Below are 24244 nucleotides of genomic sequence, written 5' to 3' on the forward strand. Positions count from 1 at the left end.
CAATCAGGACCCCATTCTCCCCTTCACGTGGGCGCCGCCACATCGCCTGACCTGAACAACGATCAAACGAGAAAAAGTACATTTAAGCGCCGAGAGGGGGAAGGGAAAAAAATCACTCCCCTTGTTTTAATTTAAATCGTCCGTCTGCATGTTTGTGTTTGTTGCAAAATGAGCAGCAGCATTAGCCCAGGCTCAGCTGAGGGCAACATGAGCCGCCGCCTGTGAGGGAGGGAGGGAGGCCGTGGGGACGGCGATGGCGAGCGTGGTTTTCCTGCACCCGGACCTGGGGATCGGCGGCGCCGAGCGGCTGGTGTTAGACGCTGCATTGGCGCTGCACCGCCGCGGCTGCAGGGTGCAGATCTGGACGGCTCACCACGACCGGGCGCGCTGCTTCGCCGAGAGCCTGGATCCAGGGCTGGGCGTGAGGTGTGCGGGCGACTGGCTGCCCCGCTCTCTGCTAGGCCGCGGCCACGCCGTCTGCGCCGCGCTGCGGATGCTCTTCGTCGCCTTCTACCTGGTCTTCCTGAGCGGCGAGGAATTCGACGTGGTCTTCTGCGACCAGGTGTCCGCCTGCCTCCCCGTCCTCAAGCTGTGCCGCCGCCCCAAGCGGGTGCTCTTCTACTGTCACTTCCCCGACCTGCTGCTGAGCCAGAGGCGGACCCCACTCAAGAGGCTGTACCGCTGGCCCCTCGACTGGCTGGAGGAGGCCACCACCGGCCTGGCCGACCTGGTGCTGGTCAACAGCAGGTTCACGGCCGGCGTCTTCAAGCGCACTTTCCGCTCCCTGAGCCACCTGGACCCCGACGTGCTTTACCCGTCCCTGAACCTGGCCGCCCTCGACAAGGAGGTGCCGGCCTCCGACGTCCCGCTGCCGCCCGACAAGCAGCTGCTTTTCCTCTCCATCAATCGGTTCGAGAGGAAGAAGAACTTGGTTCTGGCGGTGGAGGCCTTGCACGTCCTCCGCGCCAGGCTGGCCTGGGCCGACTGGCAGAAGGTGCACCTGGTCCTGGCCGGAGGCTACGACCCGAGGCTGCAGGAAAACGTGGACTATTACCGGGAGCTGCAGGAGCTGGTCGGGAGGCTGCAGCTGTCCGACGACGTGACTTTCCTCAGGTCGTTCTCGGATGATCAGAAGGTTTGGCTACTCGGCCGCAGCAGCTGCGTGCTGTACACTCCAAGCAACGAGCACTTCGGCATCGTGCCCTTGGAGGCCATGTATGCCCGGCGCCCGGTCATCGCCGCAAACTCAGGAGGGCCCCTGGAGTCCATTCAAGACCGGGTCACTGGCTTTCTCTGTCATCCTTCGCCAAGCTGCTTCGCCGAAGCCATGGAGAAGCTTGTCATGACTCCCGAATTACGGGCAAAAATGGGAGAGGCTGGAAGAACTCGAGTACTACAAACATTTTCTGCAGATGCCTTCGAAGAACAATTATATCGCTATATCTGCACGTTAGCACATTGAAATCTGCGACAGGATGGAATGGTAGTTGCAGTGTTAATGCATTTGCCCAATGTGACAGCTGTCACGCTGGCGGAAAAGTTATTTTTTCTAAAGCTGGCGGCACATGTAAATTACAGTAATATGAAAGGATAGTTTTAGGTCCGCTAAAGTGAAATGAGCAGTCTGTGCCAGGAAGAGGGCAGGTCGAATTTTAAAACCTAAGTAGAAAACTAAGGTATCCCATACAGAATGAGAACCCTTTTGGAGACGTGAATTGAGCGGAGAGGATGCTATGATATTGACAGAAATGGTGGAAATTTATCTGGCAACATGAAACATTCTTTAAGCAAACAATATTTTAATAAAAATGCAAACGTTTTCTTTGTCCTGTGATCTAAAATACAAATATAATATTATATTTTGCCAGTATTTTTTAAATGTCAAATGCACCCTTACATTAATCCTTTCAATACCACAAAGCATTGAAGCATTTTTGAGTCCTTTATTCTTATACCTGCAAGTCTTAACTCATTAAAACAAAATCCAGATGCCACTGTTTTTGTCAGGTGATTTGAAATGCTTGCCAATTGAGAATTCTTCCAATTTCTAATTTATTTAGGAATACATTGGGTTGGTGCTAGACCATGCCAATGTTCTACCTTTGCCAGCGATCACTTCATCCAGCAGAGGTGGTATTATTGTTTTCCACTCAATTAAGCTCTATTGCTTATTCAGTCTTATGTTATTTGGTACTATTGTAATCATCTCATCTAAATTCTTATATCTATTGATGTGACTGGCTCCCAGCTGTCCTTGTTGAACGCTGTTGACCTACCTTTGCTTTCATTATTGTCAATCAAGCAGAACCTGTTCATTTTAAAACTTTAACTGCACTGTCTGGTGGCGCACAGTGTTCTATTGCTCTATTTTTGAATGGTTGCCTAAAGGGGCAGTAATATTCTCCAAAATATTCATCACCCATAGTCACGATCAAACAGGTCTCGTGGCACTGTGGGGCAACAGCTCCATTGCTGTGCCACTGTATCGCTTTGGAGCACCGGTTTATGAGAAGTTTATACACCTCAACTTCCTTGGTAAATATATTAGCTACGATTCAAGCTACTTGTGTGGGGAGGGAAAAACTTGACCAACTCAGAAACTATGTGAAATGAGAAAATCAAACCCCAAAAGGTATAAACATTGACTTCTCCAACTTCAAATAGTCCTTGCATTCTCCCTCCTTCCTCTCCCCCTTCCCAGCTCTCCCACAAGCCAACTGTCTCCGCCTCTACCTTTCTTTCCCCCCCTCCCCCCCACATAAGTCTGAAAAGGGTCTCGACCCGAAACATTACCTGTTCCTTCACTCCATAGATGCAGCCTCATCCGCTGAGTTTCTCCAGCATTTTTGTCTACCTTCTCATGGGCATGCACATCATTACTTCTTTGGCAAATACTCAATTACCAACTATGGCTACGGTATCAAAAGAGTCAACAGTGTTTAATTGCCATTCCGTATCCGACCTCTCTGTCCCGGGTCTCCTCCATGGCCAGAGTGAGCACCACCGGAAATTGGAGGAACAGCACCTCATATGGGGAGTCTGCATCCTGGGGGCATGAACATTGAATTCTCCCAATTTTGTTAGCCCTTGCTGTCTCCTCCCCATCCTATCTCTCCCATAGCCCTCGGGCTCCTCCTCCTTTTTCCTTTCTTCTCCCCGCCCCCCATCAGTCTGAAGAAGGGTTTCGGCCCGAAACGTTGCCTATTTCCTTTGCTCCATAGATGCTGCTGCACCCGCTGAGTTACATTTTTGTGTACCTTATATGTACTGACAATGGAACAATGCATCAATATAACTGACCTTTAAACATAATATACAGAGATAATATATAATAAACAAAATTCAATGAATTAGTAACTCCAATGTTTGGTTTAGTTTAAAGATACAGCATGGAAACAGGCCCTTCAGCCCACCGAGTCCGCGCCGACCAGCGATCCCTGCATATTAACGCTATCCTACACACACTAGGGACAATTTACACATACACCAAGCCAATTAACCTACATACCTGTACCTCTTTGGAGTGTGGGAGCAAAACGAAGATCTCAGAGAAAACCCACCCGGTCACGGGGAGAACATACAAACTCTGCACACAGCGCTGCAAGGTCTAAGGCAGCAACTCTACCGCAACGCCACCATGGCCGCCCCGTAGCAATGCTAGTGCAAATAAGTCCTTGGTGCATTGGTGAGTACACTGGTGTTCATAAGCCTGATATTTGGTGGGAAAAACTTATTTACGAACCTGGTTGTTATGGTTTTCAGACTCATCTTCTTCAGGTTGGTAGGAGTGAAATACGAGCATGGCCAAGGTGGTGTGGGTCTTTCATGATGTTAGCTGCCATTCTGAGGGTCGAGGATTCCGTTGTATTGGGATGAGCAGGGACCCAGTTCCCTGAGTTTGAAAACAAGTTTGGAGTTAATTCTGGCCAAATTGGAGATGCCAGGACACTAATATTGAGTAAAGGCTTCTGGGCTGCTTGGCCATTTGGTCAATTTAAATGTGCCTTCTGCAGAAATGGGACAAGCTGCAGAATGGTGCCAGCTTGTCTAGAGCCTAGATAAGAATTGCAGGAAGAGAATGGAACATCTGCAGTTTCTGACAATTAGGTGTAAATTGCATGAAACGGATTGGGTGAATGCAAACCCAGACATACACATTGTAAATATTGTTGCAAAGCATTACTTTGCTAGATGTTGATTGGGTTAAGTGTTGAGCCTTGTCTGTGTTTATTGAATATCCAGGCACATGTTGCATAATTCATCTCTGTTAACTGCATTTAAAAACTTCGTCAGGTACATTGTATTAGTCACTGTATTATTGGGTTAGGGAAATGTCTACCATGTACTGTGTTAATCGATGTGTTATTGGACTGTAGAGAGACCACCCCCATGTGGTTCGGCCCCTCAAGGTTCAGGGACCTATAAAAGGCCGCTCTCACGAGGTCCTGTGTCGATCTTCTGGGAGAACGCTTGGGACTGCGTGACCTTCTGGAGTGTCTCTGCTTGCACGAGGCTAGGAGGGCTTGGCCAGGCAGATACAAGGATCAAACCCGCGGTGGTTAGGTATAGTAGTGGAGAACTGTTATTGTGTTTTTCCAAAATAAAGTTTAGATGTACAAGTGCTTGACTCAGTATTTTATTTGACTGCAACTAGACTGGGGGGAAACTTAAAACAAGCTATTTACAGATGCTGTTGAATTCCAAGTTGTAGCCAATGCGTATGTGTTTCTGCAAGTGGAGAATGGAGAGCCAGCGAGATTGCATCTCCAATTGATCTGTTGTGGCGGAGGGCAGATTGTAGTAGGTTTAGATCCTTGTTACGGTAAGAGCTGATAAGAAAAAAATGGGTCAATCAACCTTTGTGAAATCGGAATCAAACTGAATTCTGCCCTAAAATATACAAATATCTGTCTGTTATTGATAAATACAGTTTCTACTCTGCAACTTACATGCAAGCAAATTATTATTTTTCTTTTGCAATAGTGTTTAAATGAATGCTTAGTGACTGGAAGCTGAATCGTTGTGAAGGAAGAACCTGCAGATGCTGGTTTATACCGAAGATAGACACAAAATGCTGGAGTAAATTAGTGGGTCAGGCAGCATCTCAAGGAAAGGAATAGGCGATATTTTGGGTTGAGACCCTTCTTCAGACTGAGAGTCGGGAGAGGGAAACTAGAGTTATGAAAAGATACAGAACAAACCAAAGCCAGAACCAATGACCAAGGAAAGGTGGAGCCCACAATGTTCCATCGTTGGCTGTGGAAGAGATGATAATGAAGGAATAAGATCTGTGAACTAGCGGGACGACTAGGAAGGAGAGGTAAAGAGAGTTAGAAGCAAGGGTCACTTGAAATTAGAGAAATCAATATTCATATCGCTGGGTTGTAAGCTGCCCAAGCGAAATAAGAGGTGCTGTTCCTTCAATTTGCATGCGGCCTCACTCTGACAGTGGAGGAGGCCCAGGACAGAAAGGTCAGTATGGAAATGGGAAGGGGAGTTAAAATGTTTGCCAACCGGGAGATCGCCTCGGCAAAGACCAAAGTGCAAGGTGTTGCATTTTGGGAATCAAACCAGGGCTTTGTGAATGATAGTGCCCTGTGGAGTGTTGTAGAGCAGAGGGATCTAGGAGCACAGATACATAGTTCCCTGAAAATGATGTCACTTGTAGACAGGGTGTAAGGAAAGCTTTTACTAAATTGGCCTTTATAAGTAGAGAAGTTAGAATGTTATGTTACAGTTGTACAAAACATTGGTGAAGCTGCATTCGGAGTATTGTGTTCAAGAAGGTACTGCAGATGCTGGAAAATTGAAGGTACACAAAAATGCTGGAGAAACTCAGTGGGTGCAGCAACATCTATGGAGTGAAGGAAATAGGTAATGTTTCGGGCCGAAACCCTTCTTCAGACTGATAGGGGGTGGGGGGGAGAAGGAAGGAAAAAGTGAGGAGGAGGAGCCCGAGGGCGGGGGGATGGGAGGAGACAACTCGAGGGTTAAGGAAGGGGAGGAGACAGCAAGGGCTAGCAAAATTGGGAGAATTCAATGTTCATGCCAACCGGACGCAGACTACCCAGGCGGAATATGAGGTGTTGTTCCTCCAATTTCCGGTGTTGCTCACTCTGGCAATGGAGGAGACCCAAGACAGAGAGGTCGGATTGGGAATGGGAGGGGGAGTTGAAGTGCTGAGCCACCGGGAGTTCAGGTAGGTTCTTGCGGACTGAGCGGAGGTGTTCGGCGAAACGATCGCCCAACCTCCGCTTAGTCTCACTGATGTAAATCAGCTGGCATCTAGAGCAGCGGATGCAGTAGATGAGGTTGGAGGAGATACAGGTGAACCTTTGTCGCACCTGGAACGACTGCTTGGGTACTTGAATGGAGTCAAGGGGTGAGGTAAAGGGACAGGTGTTGCATTTCTTGCGGTTGCAACGGAAAGTGCCCAGGGAGGGGGTGGTACAGGAGGGAAGGGAAGAATTGACAAGGGAGTTGCGAAGGGAGCGGTCTTTGCGGAAGGCAGACATGGGGGGAGATGGGAAGATGTGGCGAGTGGTGGGGTCACGTTGGAGGTGGCGAAAATGGCGGAGGATGATTTGTTGTATTTGCCGGCTGGTGGGGTGAAAGGTGAGGACTAGGGGGACTCTCAATGCCCTTGTTGCGAGTGCGGGGATGGGGAGAGAGAGCAGTGTTGCGGGGTATGGAAGAGACCCTGGTGCGAGCCTCATCTATGGTGGAGGAGGGGAATCCCCGTTCCCTGAAGAGCGAGGACATTTCCGATGCTCTGGTGTGGAACGTCTCATCCTGGGAGCAGATGCGGCGTAGGCGGAGGAATTGGGAATAGGGGATGGAGTCCTTAGGGTGGGAAGACGTGTAGTCCAGATAGCCATGTGAGTCAGTGGGTTTGTAGTGTATGTCGGTCAGAAGTCTATCCCCTGCGATGGAGATTCGGAGTATTGTGATCAGTTTTAGTCATCCTGCTATGGGAAGGATGTAATTAATCACAAAAAAATATAAAGAAGAATTACAAAGATGTTTCTGAGACTCGGGTTCCTGAGCAATATTGGAAGGTTTGTCAGGCTAGGACTTTATAAAGTAAAGTAAAGTAAAGTAGCCTTTATTGTCATTCAGACCTTTTGGTCTGAACGAAATTTCGTTGCCTTGCAGTCATACATATAATAAAAAAATGACAAAAACACACAATAAACACAAATTTACCACAGTGAGTTCACCAGGCACCTCCTCACTGTGATGGAAGGCAAAAATCTTAAAGTCCTTGTCTCTTCCCTCCTTGTTCTCCCTCTGTTCCGAGGCGACCTGTGAGCTCCCGACGCTGTCGTCCACCGAGGTCAGGTCGCCGCTGCCGCCGGAACGGCACAGCTCCGATGTCGGGTCGCCTCTGCCGCTGCCGCCGGAACGCCACAGCTCCGTTGTCGGGTCGCCGCTGCCGCCGGAACGCCACAGCTCCGATGTTGCCGCTGGAACGCCACTGCTCCGATGTTGCCGCTGGAACGCTGCCCCAGCTCCGAGGCCGCCAGCTCCGCCATTAGTCCTCGGCGCAGACGGAGACGGACACGGGGGATACGACAAGAGAAGTCGCATCCCCCCGAAGGAAGAGACCAAATTAGATTAGATTAGATTAGATTCGTTTATTGTCATTTAATAATTAATAATAATAATTTAATAATTTGTTTATAGGGACAGTGCATATTAATGAACATTTGCATGTAAATATGCGAGATTGTAGCCAATCAGTAGCTAATTTCCGTCTCTAGTCCCAGGCAAAGGTAGGTGAAGTGTCTTGCCCAAGGACACAACGATTTAGGCTATTATACTAATATTATACTAATATGACTAACTAACGTACTAACTAATGGAGTTTGGGGGATAAGGGGCCTATAGAGGGTTAGATGGTTGTTATTATTAACAGTTAAATAATTTTAATATAGCTTAAAGGAAACAAAATATAATTTAGGATGTGTACCAATACATAACAATTAATGAAAAGGGTATAAGAATATTATAATATCTGGGTGAAAGAGGGAGGCGTTAATGATTTGGAAAAGTTCCAGAGGTTTGGGCTGGAAGACGGTTGTACTTAAGATAAAGAAATTTAACCCTTAAAACAGGCTGGTAATTAAGGAAAATATGAACAACCCTGGTTATAGGGACAAGGCCTGTTCCTATGTTTTATGATTCCATGACTCTATGATACTGAGTAAGCACTATAGAAGGTTTAAAGCCTGGGTACATAAGAGAATATTTGAAATAGTACAGAGGATGATAACTCTATTGATGAAACTTCTTTTGTTTTATTCGGCCTGACTGGATAAATAGTGTTTAAAAAAAAAATGATTTTTTGATATATTAAGAGGAAACGGCATGTAGTCGTCTATGACATCTTATCTAGGGGGCTGAGCTCAATGTATAATTCCAACTACGGAGGTCAGTCAATTTTTGGCCATCATAGATGGCATCTCGAATCTAAGGTATCACCTTTTTGATACCTTAAAGTCACTTTTTTTTAAATATTCACTTTTATGTGGTCCACTCAATAATTTTTCTTTTTTTCTTCACTATCTTTCAATATACTTTTCTCTTTTTCTCATGGAGGTTCAATAGACGGAGGAGATGTAAAATAACGTCAGAAGCACGGGACGATCACCCCACACCCAAAATCCTGAGGCACCACATGAATCAAAATCACCAAAACCAATGCAAGACAATAGGAAAAAAAAGAATGGAGGAATCACATTCTGTAGTTGGAATATTAGGGGTGCGAATTACCCAATTAGGAGGGGCAAGATTCTGGCCCAGTTAAAATCTTTAAATGTGGACATAGCTTTTCTGCAAGAAACTCATACGAAACTACAAACACAGATGAGACTGAGGGCAAACTGGATAGGTCAAACTTATCACTCGTCGTTTACTTCTAAAGCTAGAGGAACGGCTATTATTATTATTCAGAAAGGTATACCATTTATATTAAAGAATACTATATCTGATAAAGAAGGAAGGTACACTATAGTGGCTGGAGAAATTTACTCTACACCATTGACTCTGATAAATATATATGCTCCAAATTTTGATAACCCCCAATTTTTAAAGAAAATTACGGATATAATAGATGAGTATAATTACCAAAATGTAATATTAGGGGGGGACTTTAACTGTGTTATAGATTCATATTTAGACAAATCAATAAAACTAAGGAAGGGCTGCGTCAAATCCAAAACTAGTGAATTTTTAAACACATATATAAAAAACCCTAATATAACAGATGTATGGAGAATAGTTAATCCAACTGGAAGGGAATACTCGTTCTACTCATCAGTACACAAAACCTACTCAAGAATTGACTATTTTTTAGTGAATACAAAATTAATCCCATACACGATTAATCCTAAATATCATAATAGTATTATTTCTGATCACTCCCTGTTGACTTTTACTTTAAAACTTGAGGGAATGCCACGTATAAAATCTTTTTGGAGATTTAATACACAAATAGCTAATAACCCACAGGGTTACGAGTATTTAAAACAACAAATGAAATTTTTTTTTGAGACAAACGAGACGCCAGGTATTTCACCATCTTTATTATGGGAAACTTTTAAGGCATTTATCCGTGGAGTTATAATTTCATATCAAAGTTTTCAAAATAAAAAGAATACGACAGAACAATGGACGTTAGAAAAGGAAATTAAACTATTAGAATTAGATAACGCAAAAGACCCAACTATAAATAAACATAATAAGATTACATTATTGATATTTAAACTTAATCGAATATTATCAGCAAGAGTAATAAGATTATTTCAGATTACAAAACAGGTACAGTTTGAATTTGTCGATAAACCACATAAACTTCTAGCGCGACAATTGAAGAAGCAAGAAAAGGAAAATACTATTATTAAAATCAAATCAGAGAATGGGGAACTATTAACTCTACCCAAGGACATTAATAAAAGGTTCGCTCAATTCTATCAAAACTTATATATATCTAAAACTAAAATAAAAGACAATAAAATTATAATTTTTTTAGATAATTGTAATCTGCCAAAAATTGGATATCTTAGAACAAGAGGAATTAGGAGCTCAGATCACAAGTGAAGAAATAAGAGAAACAATAAAAGAACTGAAAAATGGGAAGACGCCAGGACCAGACGGTTTTAATAATGAATTTTATAAAAGATTTCAGGAGTTAATGGTCCCACGATTACTTAAATTATACACGTATGCCTTTACCGAAAAGAAATTACCAGAAACACTAGCAGAATCTACAATCACGCTTATACTAAAAAAAGATAAAGATTTAGAAGATCCGGGCTCATATCACATATTAAGAGCCATATCACTCATATTAAGAGCCATATCACTTTTAAATACAGATCAGAAAATTTTAGCAAAGACTTTAGCAAGAAGATTGAGTAAATATATTAATAAATTGATAAACCCGGACCAAACGGGGTTTATACCTAAAAGACAATCATCTAATAATCTGAGACGACCTTTTAATATTATGTATTCACATAAAACGGAAAAGGAAGACTTATCAGTTATATCTTTGGATGCAGAGAAAGCATTTGATCAGGTAGAGTGGCAGTATTTATAAATAGTACTCCAAAAATTTAATATGGGAGATAATTTTATTAGATGGGTAAGATTACTATATGATAAACCGATGGCATGAATATTAACTAATAATATGTTATCTCCAAAATTCCAATTATCAAGGGGCAATAGGCAGGGATGTGTTTTATCACCCCTGCTATTTGCCCTTATGATAGAGCCTGGCTGAAAGGATAAGAACGCATCTGAATATTCAGGGATATAATACTAATGACTCTAATAACAAAATTTCATTATATGCGGATGATATACTTTTATATATTACAAATTCAAAAACGAGTATCCCGAATTTACTAAATTTAATAGAGGAATTTGGTTCTTTTTCTGGATATAGAATAAACTGGAACAAAAGTGAAATTATGTCTAAAGCCGCAGAAAGCGAATCACCTATTAAAATTTCCATTTAAAATTGCAACGGAAAAATTCAAGTATCTGGGTATTCAAGTTACTAGAAGATATAAATCATTATTTAACGCTAATTTTACTCCATTATTAAATAAATTGAATGCTCTGATTAAATTTTGGAAAACGCTCCCATTATCATTAATTGGCAGAATAAACACTATAAAATGATAGTTCTACCACAAATAATACTTATTTCAATCCATACCAATATATATACCAAAACATTAAAAAAAAATTAGACTCTAATATTACCAATTTTATCTGGGACTACAAAGGACATAGAATTAAAAGAAACCACTTGTGCAAACCCAAAGAGGTAGGGGGACTTGCACTGCCTATTTTTTTATATTATTTTTGGGCAGTGCATATTAAGAATATCATTTATTGGTTGGATAGTCCTTCTCAACAGATGGAATGGAGAACGAGGATTGTTCTCCGTACGATTTAGGAGCAATCCTCTTCTCCCCGATAAAATTGAACAATACATTATATAAGAAGAATCCAATTATACATAATATAATACGCATTTGGAAACAAATAAAATTAACTTTAAAATTAAGAAACCTGTCAGCACTAACACCAATAGTGAATAACCCGGTATTTAAACCTTCTCTTATGGATAAAACATATAGACAATGGGAAAGATTGGGAATTAAAAAGGTGGGTGACATGTATGAATGGGAAATTTATTATCATTTCAACAATTAAAATCAAAATTTAAACTGAATAATAACCAATACTTTAAATATTTACTATATGTGACTTTATGAAGAAATATATACCAAGATTTCAGAGCATAATGATAGACCCACTGGAAGAAGCAATGAATATTAAGGCGGACTCACAAAAATTAATATCATATCTATATAATAGTATTCTTAACAGAGAATTGCCATCAACAGAGGCAATTAGAGAAGACTGGGAAAAAGAATTAATGATAACAATTTCCAAAGAAACATGGGAAAAGTATTTGATATATATACATAAATGTTCGATTAATGCTAGACACAATTTAATTCAATTTAAAATATTACACAGATTATATTATTCAAAAACTAGGTTGAATAAATTCTATTCAAATATTTCTCCCATCTGTGACAAATGTCTCTCTCTAAATGCCAATATCACACACTCTGTTGTTTCTTGTACAAAACTTCATAAATTTTGGTGTGATATATTAGATATATTCACTAGTCTATTTAAGATAAAAAATAGAACCTAATACTGAAATGATTATATTCGGAGTAATGGGAGACGGGAACAAATTAAATATACCCCAAAATTCATTTTTTAATTATGGTTTAATAACAGCAAAAAAACTTACTTAAATTTTGGAAAAATGCAACTATACCAACATTTAAAATGTGGACCAGTAATATGTTGGACACAGCCCACCGGAAGAAATGAGACTCCTCCTAATAGACAAACAAGACCAATTCTTAACGAGTTGGTCTCCATTTATTGATTTTTTGGATTCATGTGGTGCAACAGTATCGTAAAAATGAAAAGTTTCAGGTATGGGTGAAAGATCCCAATGAAGTGCTTCGAAAGGCTGGTCCTCTCCCACATCAAATCCAGCATCCCTGCCTCACTGGACTCTCATCAATTTGCATTCAGGGCAAATAGAGCGACAGAGGATGCCATCTCTCTGGCTCTTCACACTGTCCTGACTCACCTGGACAGTCAGGGCTCGTACGTGAGGATGCTCTTCATTGACTATAGCTCTGCATTCAATACGGTCATCCCCACCAAGCTCACCACCAAACTCCACCAGCTAGGCCTCAGCTCGCCGATATGCGATTGGATCCTGAGCTTTCTGACGGAGCGACCGCAGGCAGTGAGACTGGGCCCGCACCTGTCCTCCAATCCTCTTGCTTCCCTCTCATCTTTGCTTTTGAAGAAGTTGTACTTTTTGCTTTAATTTTTATACTGTCCCTGACGTCCCTTGTCAGCCACGGTCGTCCCTTTCTCCCCTTGGAATCTTTCTTTCTCCAAGGAATGAACTGATCCTGCACCTTCTGTATTATTCCTAGAAACACATGCCATTTTTGTTCCACTGTCATCCCTGCTAGTGTATCTTTCCAGTCAGCTTTGGCCAGCTCCTCCCTCATGGCCCCATAGTCCCCTTTATTCAACTGCAACACTGACACTTCCGATCTACTCTTCTCCCTCTCCAATTGTAGATTACACCTGACCATGTTATGGTCACTGCCTCCTAATGGCTCATTAACCTCGAGGTCCTTTATTAAATCCAGTTCATTACATAACACTAAATCCAGAATTGCCTTCTCCCTGGTAGGCTCCAATACAAGCTGTTCAAAGAATCCATCACAAAGGCACTCTACAAAGTCCCTTTCTTGGGGTCCAGTACCAACCTGATTTCTGCAGGCTACCTGCATGTTGAACATAGTGCTGGAGGCTGTAGTAACTCAGCAGTTCAGGCTGAGACTCAGACCAAAGAAGGGTCTCGACCTGAAACGTCACCTATTCATGTCCTCCTGCCTGACCTTCTGCAGTTATACAGATCCCTAGTGAGACGACACCTGGAGTATTGTGTGCAGTTTTGGTCCCCTAATTTGAGGAAGGACATTCTTGCTATTGAGGGAGTGCAATGTAGGTTTACAAGGTTAATTCTCGGGATTCCCGAATTGGACCTGGGTTTTTATCCGTTTTTTTGCCTCCCCCAGGAGATCACGAGGTTTTTGGGGTGGAGAGGGGTGATAGCGGTATAAAGGGGAGGGTAGTGTCTTGTGTTCTGTGTCTTGTGTCTACTGTTTGTGGGTAAGTGTGTCTGTTTAGTGTTCAGCCATGAGCGAATGGCGGTGCGGGCTCGACGGACCTGGTGGTCTACTCTCGCACCTACTTTCTATGTTTCTATGTTTCTATAGCGGAACTGTCATATGCTGAGAGAATGGAGCAGCTGGGCTTGTACACTCTGGAGTTTAGAAGGATGAGAGGAGATCTCATTGAAACATATGAGATTGTTAAGGGTTTGGACACACTAGAGGAAGGAAACATGTTCCCGATGTTGGGGGAGTCCAGAACCAGGGGCCACAGTTTAAGAATAAGGAGTAAGCCATTTAGAACGGAGATGAGGAAACACTTTTTCTCACAGAGAATGGTGAGTCTGTGGAATTCTCTGCCTCAGAGGGCGGTGGAGGCAGGTTCTCTGGATGCTTTCAAGAGTGAGCTAGATAGGGCTCTTAAAAATAGCGGAGTCAGGGGATGTGGGGAGAAGGCAGGAACGGGGTACTGATTCGGGATGATCAGCCATGATCACATTAAATGGCGGTGCTGGCTCGAAGGGCCGAATGGCCGATTCCTGCACCTATTGTCTATTGTCTATTGACCTGCTGAATTACTCCAGCACTTTGTGTCCTTTTGTGTATTAACCAACATCTGCATTTTTTTGTTTCTAAGCTTCTACTAAGTGTTTGTTAATTCAGTGCAGGAAATATGGCATTTTACCCATAGTGATAAAATAAAATAACTTCATTGTTTTAACATTACTTAGTATAAAATATTCTATTAATGAATATAGATAAAAAATATTGCCCCAAGCCTACATAGTTTGGAACCTGTTTGGTGGTTGTAGTGTTTAATAGCATGATGGTTGTAGGGAAGAAGATGCTCCTGAACCTGGATGGTACAGTTTTGAGGCCTCTCTACCTTCTTCTCAATGGCAGGAGTAAAATGAGAGCAAAGCCAGGGTAGGTCTCTGATGGTGCTAGCTGCCTTTTAGAGGCAATGACTCTTATAGATCCTTTTGGTGGTGGGAGGTCAGTACCCATGATGGACTTGGTCTGCGTTCAGCACTTTTTGCTAATCTTCTTCATTCATGGGCATTCGAGATGCTGAACCAGGCTGTGTTGCAACCAGTCAGTATGCTCTCTACTGTATACCTGTGGAAGAGTATTCAATGACATATCAAATCTCCTCAGTCTTCTAAGGAGTGGAGGAGTTAATGGGGTTTCTTTATGATTGCATCAATGTGTTGGGTCCCGGGCAGGTCTTCAGTTTTGCACACCCATGAAATTGAAGCTTTTATCTCTCCACCACCACGCAGGTTTATGGATCCTCGTCCTTCTTCCAAAGTACAGAATCAGTTCCTTGGTCTACAAAATTGCTGGGGAAACTCAGCGGGTGCAGCAGCATCTATGGAGCGAAGGAAATAGGCGACGTTTCGGGCCGAAACCTTTCTTCAGACGTTGAGAGCAAGGAGGTTGTTCTGGCACCATTTGGTCAGTGGATCAATATCCCATCCATTTCCTGACTCGTCATCATCGGCAATTTGTCCAACAAAAATGTCAGTGAAATTGAAGAGGCAGTTCGAGCTGATTTCGGCTACACAGATCAAGGTTGACTTGTTTCCATCCTGGTTTTATCTGTTCAGAAATGACTAATGAGGCCATTGTGTGAACTGCAGACTCACAGATGAGCAAGAAATGGTGTCAACACCATTTGCCACATATACAAGGCTTCTCTGTGCTTCTGATGCATGGACTTGAATTTCTCAGCAGCATTCTGAATACTCCTCATTTTTGGGAGGTCGTGGTTAGAATTGCCAAGAGTCAGTATGAATTTCATTAAGGAGGCTATGAGAATATCATTTAAGTTTTTCGTCTGCCCATCTGTTACTCTGACGAAACTTTGAATAATGTAGAAACAAAGAAATGCAGATGTGTCCATTTGGAATAACGTATCTTTTTCTGTAATCTGGTGTTCTGGCCTGCCCTGCCCAACAGCATAAACAGGCTTGGGATAGAAGACTGATTTTGTTTCACTTCTCTTTCCAGTGAATTTAGAAAGACAGCAAGATCCAGTACCTTGAGGTGCCTGCTCGGAGTAATCCAGGTTTCTGAAGCCTTAGTTCTTAAATGCAGTCATTTAAACTGTTTCCCTTTAATTCTGAAGATTAGCTCCACTTCCACAGGAAATTTGTTACAAGTAAGGTGTATTATTGAGGTGAGAAACATTGAGGGAAGTGCTGGGTCGGTGACAGAATCTTACCTGACACGAGTCTTGATTGAAATTGATTCTGTTCTAGACCCATTGGCATGGATCACGGCTTTGCATGCTACCATGGAACAAACATAAAATAGAGACAGGTTTATGCGGGTGGCCAAATTTGAGGGGCGTTTCCACAGTCCTGTGAGTGATGTAGTCAAAAGTTTCAGTGAGGTTGAGAAAACTTAGTGCTGCTCCTTACATTTTTACAGGTTATTGTGGAGATCGCTTCCATTGTGCCTCTAGAAAGATGGACAGAATCAAGACCATCATTTGGGGAGCAATTCTGCAGCCACTAGGGGGAGCTGGTTGTGGAGCAAGGCAATAAGTTTCACTGTGGCAGATCCCTCTGAAGTTGCTACAGTCAGATTTGTCCCCTTCCTTGAAGATGGTAATGATAATAGACTCCCTGTTGTCTCCTGATATATCCTCCTCTGCCCAGTTGTAGAAGATGAGATTGTGAGCAAGCAACTAGAGATCATTATCGATGATAAACACAAAAAAGCTGGAGTAACTCAGACGTTCAGGCAACATATCTAGAGAAAAGGAATAGGTGACGTTTCAAGGCAAGACCTTCTTCATTATTGTTGAGTAATTCCTTAGAATGTTGTTTTTCAGTTGGAATGTGGCCTTTTCAACTTCTTGTTGATCATGAGAGACACCAAGACTGGACCAATTGCAGTTTGTAGCCTATCCTAGAAATCCTGCCTTTAAAGTTACTGACTGGCCCAGTAGATCTTAGGTAGATACAAAATGCTGCAGTAGCTCAGCGGGACAGGTAACATCTTTGGAGAGGAGGAATGGTGACATTTCAGGTCAAGACCCTTCTTTTTTGTCCGTTGAGAAAAGGCAAAATTCTGTTTTGGATTTGTGGAGAATATTGAATTCACTAAAAGGAATATTTTGGAGAACTGATCTTTTTTGAGCCATGGTTTTAAACTTGGCTGTCCAGGACGAGAATTGAATAATCACATTCTTCCAACATGCAATCATGCCCTTCAAGGTGAATCCAGAACATGAGAATGCATTTTTTTTCCTTTAATGGGGGAATTCCAGCTGTTCTGGGAGAAATCAAATGAATATGGTGATTTGTAACCTGAAATATCTCATATTCTAGAATACCTTTTTTAAATAGAACTCAAACTATTCACCTTCTATCATTGAATATAAATGTCTGAAGATGAGTCCTGACCCGAAACATCACCTATCCATGTTCTTCAGAGGTGCTGCCTGATCCGCTGAGTTACTTTGTGCCTATTTTTGTAAACCTGCATCTGCAGTTCCATGTTTCGACCTCCTGTTATACATGTGTTCTCACGTTCTCTATAATAATTACAAATATACAGTTAGATTATATCCGATATACAGTAACTCCAATAATATTCTTTATTTTGGTGACATACAAAATAATCTATGTGAATTTAGAGTACAAAAGCAACTTAATCAGACCAACTGATCCGTGCCTATGTTTATGTCGCACATGAAGTCTCTTCTGACCCTATTTTATCTCTCTTGTTCACTTCATCCCTTTGGCTAATCTAATCTCTTAAATGTGATTTTTGTTATTCATCTGAACTACACCCTCTGGTGGCAAATTCTAGATTCCTTCCTCTCTGGCTAAAGCCAATGCCTCTGAGTTTCCTATAGGATTTACTAATAATTAATAATTATTGCATTCAGAGGTGGGAATGCACTCACCTTCCAGAGTGATTCAACCCCCCCCCCCCTCATCAGGGTGACACAGCTGGCAGAGCTGCTTTATCACAGTGCCTGATAGCCAGGTTAATCCCGACCTGGGGTTGTGTCTGTATGGACTTTGCACGTTCTCCATGTGACTGCATGGGTTTTCTCCGGGTGCTCCTGTTTCCTCCCACATCCCAAAGACGTGGGTTAATTGGCCTCTGTAAACTACCTTGATAGTCGGCATGGACTCTGTGGTCCAGCAGGCCGGTTTGCATGCTGCTTTCAATCAATCAAATCCATTATTCCCGCATAAAAGAGGCAATCAATTTTCTGTTCCTAATCATAAGCAAATGCACACTATAAAGGAATACTAGGAACTGATCAAAAAAAATTATTCACCTAGAGAAATTATTCTGACCCACAGCAATTATTGGAAAAAAAATACATAATGTTGTAGCCATTAATCTGGAGAGAACACAGTTGGTGTTTTGGAAATGTATAGTTGGGTTGTTACTCATGGATTGCTTTGAGCTTTTTAAACCTGCTACATCGTAACCATGTGTAAGAAAGATCTGCAGTTGCTCGTTTAAATCGAGCTGGAGTAACTCAGTGGGTGAGGCAGCATCTCTGGAGAGAAGGGGTGGGCGATGTTTCGGGTCGAAACCCTTCTTCAAACATAACCATGTTGAGTTTATTATACCCGCAAGTACGGTGATGTCAGGTACAATGATCCAACAAGTTGACTGGGCTGAGGTTTGAGGGTTACTAACTAAGTTCTGAAGGTTACAAACCAAGAGAACTGCAAACTGAATTGTTCCTTGGCATTTCCATCTTTCAAGTCTGGAATTCCTGGCCTTCAGGCACACTTTTGTCCAACCACTAGTTTTAGCTCTGAATCTGGAACGTGAAGCTGAATTGCAGGACATTTGCAACCCCAGCGTAATCTTTAAGTCACAAGAAATGGTCATCCTGAAAAATGTTCATCCTGAAAAATGTTCATCCTGAAATATCCTTGGAGTTGGTGTCAATTGTACAAACTCCAATATATGTAGAATTGCATTTCAAATAATTTGAGCACATAACAAAATAATAAATTAATAATTTTGCAATTATGGAAGTCATATCTTTTCCAATTCGGCGCACACAGAGAATTTTAAGTAGATATTTACATCAGGATTGGAGAGGATGTGTAACAATGACTTGATCAAGATTTACTTTAGTTTCATTTAATTCATGCAAATTAGCCTCTTCCTATTCCATGAGTGATACACTTACTGAACATAACCAGGTTCTTGTATTTCTAATTCATGCAGATAAGACAAAATGTATTCAGCAGACCACTTGCCATTTTCTGTTGGTAAATGAAATATTGCCTAAAACTCTTCATTCATTTATGACTTGTCTACTGTCTGGAGAAATTGCATCTCCCTTGCCTCAGGAGATTGTTTTATTTGATGTTCTATTAAAGACATATATAAACTAGATTTTGCATAAGTGCAATAGGATATTTTTTATTCAGCACACCATGTGACAGAAGCAATGTTGCAGTCTGTAAATGTAATAATTCCTGCCACACATCTTTTATTAAATGTTTTTTTAAATGGCTGGATTTATGGGGATGAGACAGGGACTTACCCTATGGTATTGTTTGAATGATAGGCACACTCGCAAAAAATATTTTGCCTGTTATTTGAAAAATAATGCCATTATCTGGTTTAAACACTGGACAGGGGAAATATATCTATTTATGCTATCCACGTATAATAATATCACATAGTATAATAAACAACAAGATTAATTTTACAAAGTCTGAACCCTCAATGTGAATTCTAATAAACTAGAAAATGGATTGGTTGGCAGCCATGGCATAGTAGTGGAAATTATGCCTGAATAATACTACATGAAGCGACATTGAAAACACCTCAAAACTAATGAATATCTCTTACCTGGAATTGAGTGGGAACATTGCTCCCAAATTCTCAGTTTCTTTTTCATCTTTACAATGCATTCCACCCAGTTCTTGGTTGGGGTCAAGGAAAGAGCGTTCACATCGCGGCCCTGTATCCACCAATCTTTCCACCACCACGCACAAGAAGTGACAAGACAGACACCATTGTTTGCAGATGCCGAGAAGTGTGTTCAGCTCTGGCTGAAGAACTTCTAATCTTGTATGTGGACTCGATAAGAAGAAGTTCTTGGTTCATAATTGATTACAACTATTTATGGATGATAGCTCTGTCTTCAACACCATGATCCAAAACAAACTCATCTCCAAACTCCTGGATTTAGGAGTCAGCACCCCCCCCCCCCCCCCCCCCCCCCATCCCTCTCCACCATAGGATCCTTGACTTTCGAACCCGTAGACAGTAATCAGTGAGTGTAAGCGCCAATATATCCTCCAGAATAATTCTCAATACTGGTGCCCTGCATAGATGCATTCTCATATACTTACAACTGTGCGGCAAAATTCAGTTCTAACTCCATCTGCAAATTTGCAGATGACACCACTGTAGTGGGCAATCTTGAACAATGACAAGATGGAGTACAGGAAGGTGATAGAGAACTTAGTAGCATTGTTTCAAGACAAAAACCTTCTGCTCAATGTCAGGAAAATGAGGGAGCTAATTATTGACTCAGGAAGCGTGATTAACTTTATGCCTCAATCACCATCAATAAAGCCGAAGTGAAAATGGTTAAGAACTTCAAGTTCATGGCGGTGACACCTGGTCCTTCAGACTCAAGTGTGCCTCTTCCCAGGGTCACTACTGCAGCGGTTAGATCGGTCTTCCTGAGAGTGAACCCACGGAAAGCAACTGGCCCAGACGGAATTTCTGGTCGTGTCCTTAGTAGCTGCATGGACCTGCTAGCGGGAATATTCATGGACATCTTTAATTTCTCCCTACTCCGTTCTGAGGTACCCTCCTGCTTCAAGAAGACCGCCATCATCCCGGTGCCAAAGAAAAGCAAGATCTTGTGCCTAAATGACTACCATCCAGTGGACTTGACATCTACCATCATGAAATGTTTTGAGGAGCTAGTTATGTAACGCATTAAATTCAGTCTACCAATTGGCCTTGACCCAATGCAGTTCGCCTATCGCCACAACAGGTCCACGGACATTGCCATCGCTCTGGCCCTACACTCATCCCTAGAACACCTGGAGAAGAGAGAGACACCTACGTGAGACTCCTAATCATAGACTACAGCTCTGCCTTTAACACCATTATACCATCCAAGCTCAATTTCAAAAGCATATTCCTATAGTAGGTCATAGCATAATACAGCATGGAAACTGGCCCTCTGGCCAAACACGTCAATGCCTAACAATATGACCCATCTAAGCTAGTCCCATTTGACCACGTTTTGGCCCATATCTCTCAGAACTTTTACTATCCATGTCTTTTAAATGTTGTTGTTGTACCTGCCTCAACTACTTCCTCTGGCAGCTCGTTCCATAGACAGGTTTTTTTTTAAATTTGCTAGGGATTGAAAGGTGTTGGTCTTGGAAGGTACTTCAATATCCTTGTACATGAACCACTGACATTTTAACATGCAGGTACTGAAAACAGTTAGGAAGGTAAATGTTATGTTGGCTTTTTTTGTATGAAGATTTGTGAACAAGGGTGCAAAATCTTGTGGTAATATAGTTGTATCTTCAGGTTTCAGCTGAGATGGTAACAATTTAGGCACAAAGAAGGGCAATATTATGAAGGGGAAACTAGGTCTTTACATAATAAACAGGAATTGCAGATGCTAGTTTATACCAAAGAATGCTGGAGTAGCTCAGCGGGTCAGGCAGCATCTCTGGAGAAAATGGATAGGTGACATTTTGAGTTGGGATCCTTCTGCAGACTGCTTGTGGGGGGAGGAATGGAAAAGACCAGACAAATCAGGGCTGGCGATAGTTGGCGTCAAGCAGGGTGGTTACCTGATAAGCCAATTGTTGGTTAGGGACCCCAAGAAGGGGTACATCCTCCATTGCCAATGGTGAGGCCACATGCAAATTGGAGGAACAGCTCATATTTTTCTTGGGTAGTTTACAACACAGCTGTATGAACGTTGAATTCTCCAATTTTAGGTAACTATTACATACACTCCCCTCCCCTTGTTTACCTCCTCCTCCCATTTCCCCATTAAAAGTCGGTTAACCAGTTCCAAAGTTTGCAACGATTTATGGGATCACACCATCCATAGACAACAATTGGCCTATCAGGGAGCCACTCTGCCTGAGGTAATCGGTTGTCGGCCCTGATTTGTCCTGGTCTTTTCTTGTTTCGAGTCTCTCTCCCCTGCAATCAGTCTGAAGAAGTGTCTCAACCAGAAACATCGGCTATCCATTTTCTCCAGAGATGCTGCTAGAACCAGCTGAGTTACTCCAGCCTTTAGTGTCTACTAGACTAAATGAGCCTGTTGGGTCACATGTTCACACGGGAGGGCTGGTCCCACAATACAATATTCCACCTCTCCACCAATTCCAATATTGATGGCCAGTGGGGGGTGGGGGCCTTCTGGAACGCTAGTATGGGTACTACGGGCTGAAGGGACAGGTTTTCAGAGGGCTAGTATGTACAATGTGGGCCAAATGGATTCTTGGGGTGGCAGCTCAGTCACTCAAGCCTGATGTGCTGGCAGCTCACTCACGGCTGGAGGGCTAGCAGTTGACTCACGGCTATTCCTTGAAATTTCATTTCAAGCAGGGTGCAAGGCAACCAAATTCAAATGCAGTTTCTTACCACTTCTAGCAGGGTGCAAGGCCACCAAATTCAAGTGCAGTTTCCTGCCACTTCAAGCAGGGTGCAAGGCCACCGAATTCAAGTGCAGTTTCATACCACTTCAAGCAGGTGCAAGGCCACCAAATTCAAGTGCAGTTTCCTACCACTTCAAGCGGGGTGCAAGGCCACCGAATTCAAGTGCAGTTTCATACCACTTCAAGCAGGGTGCAGGGCCACCAAACTCAAGTGCAGTTTCCTGCCACTTCAAGCAGGGTGCAAGGCCACCAGATGTGTGCAGTTTCATGCCACTCCATGCAGGGTGCAATGCCACCAAAGTCAAGTATAGTTTCATGTCACTTCAAGCAGGGTGCAAGGCCACCAAATGCTAGTGCTGTTTCATGCCATTTCAAGCAGGGTGCAAGGCCACCAAATTCAAGTGCAGTTTCATACCACTTCAAGCAGGGTGCAAGACAACCAAATTCAAGTGCAGTTTCATACCATTTCAAACAGGGTGCAAGGCCACCAAATTCAAGTGCAGTTTCATACCATTTCAAGCAGGGTACCAGGCCACCACATTCAAATACAGTTTCATACCATTTCAAGCAGGGTGAAACCACCATAAAACCACACAAAACACCACACTCACAGTGCAGTAGACATTCAGTGTGTTCAGTTGATTCACAGCTCAGACAGTCGTGACCTCTCCCTCCCCTATCTTACAGAGACTGAGCCACACCCACGCTTCCGGGTTTTATAATACCCCCCCCCTCCAACCGGAAGGGGCGTGGCCTTCATGGTGTGATTGACAGGAGAGAGATTCTCAACATTTTTTTAAACACTAATAACACTTTTATTTTTCATTGATAGGAAGAATCCTCTGCACCTGATGAGCGGCGGGGGACTGAGTAAGATGGCCAAAAATCACAGCCGTAAGTGGTAGTGTTTTATCTACAATATACAGTGCAAACAGGAAGTTGTCAAGTTTCTACCAACAGCCATTTTTTGCAGTGCAGCCTTTCAAAGCAGTTACCACCACCAACAACAGCCACTTTTTTGCAGTGCAGCTTTTCAAAGCAGTTACCACCACCAACAGCAATTTTTTGCAGTCCAGCCTTTCAGAGCAGTTATCACCACCAACAACAGCCATTTTTGCAGTGCAGCCTTTCAAAGCAGTTACCACCACCAACAACAACCATTTTTGCAGTGCAGCATTTCAAAGCAACCACATTAAGGGCACTCACAGTCGAGTAGACATGTGTTCAGTGTTATTCACAGCTCAGAGAGACACGACCCTCTCGCTTCTTCCATCTTGCAGAGACTGAGTGAGGCACAACACTTCCAGGTTTTATAGTCACTCCCCCCTCCCACCAGCAGGGGCAGCAGAGAGAATGTCAACATTTTTAAAACATTAATAACTCTTTTATTTTTCATCGATGGGAAAAATCCTCTTGTCCTGCCCAGCGGAGGGGGACTCTGAGTAAGATGGCAAAAAATCACAGCCGTAAGTGGCAGCGGTTTTTCAAAAATCATGAAACAGAAAACTGGAAGTGGTCAAGATCTTACTTTTAGTAATATAGATAAGTGGTCTTTATGGTGGATGGGATATGTGACCCCCACGCTCTGCACAAGCTTGAATCAGTCAGTCACCAATGATGCACACTATCTGATTATGCAAAGAAACAGCCAGAGATGTGGACATGGTTGTGAAGGCAAAGGCCTCATTCTGCATTCCAAATTCCATCTTTGCCACAGACGAACATCAAATAATATGGATAAGTTACACTGGATAAGTTAGCGGGTGACTGTTGAATTCAGTG

At 42.6% G+C, this 24244-nt stretch overlaps 1 protein-coding gene across 1 annotated transcript; it reads left to right on the forward strand.

The window, feature by feature from the left end:
- The first annotated feature begins 154 nt into the window (after window positions 1-154).
- On the forward strand, window positions 155-1857 carry alg2 (ALG2 alpha-1,3/1,6-mannosyltransferase). The gene has a single exon (XM_033043163.1). The coding sequence runs from the start codon at window positions 254-256 to the stop codon at window positions 1460-1462; it is 1209 nt and encodes a 402-aa protein (XP_032899054.1). The 5' UTR covers window positions 155-253; the 3' UTR covers window positions 1463-1857.
- The last annotated feature ends 22387 nt before the right edge of the window (window positions 1858-24244 follow it).

This window comes from Amblyraja radiata, chromosome 2 (genome assembly GCF_010909765.2).
Source record: "Amblyraja radiata isolate CabotCenter1 chromosome 2, sAmbRad1.1.pri, whole genome shotgun sequence".
In the NCBI taxonomy this organism is placed as follows: domain Eukaryota; kingdom Metazoa; phylum Chordata; class Chondrichthyes; order Rajiformes; family Rajidae; genus Amblyraja; species Amblyraja radiata.

Excerpts from the sequence above, each read along its gene's own strand:
- alg2 (XM_033043163.1), top strand. The coding sequence starts at position 254 with ATGGCGAGCGTGGTTTTCCTGCACCCGGACCTGGGGATCGGCGGCGCC.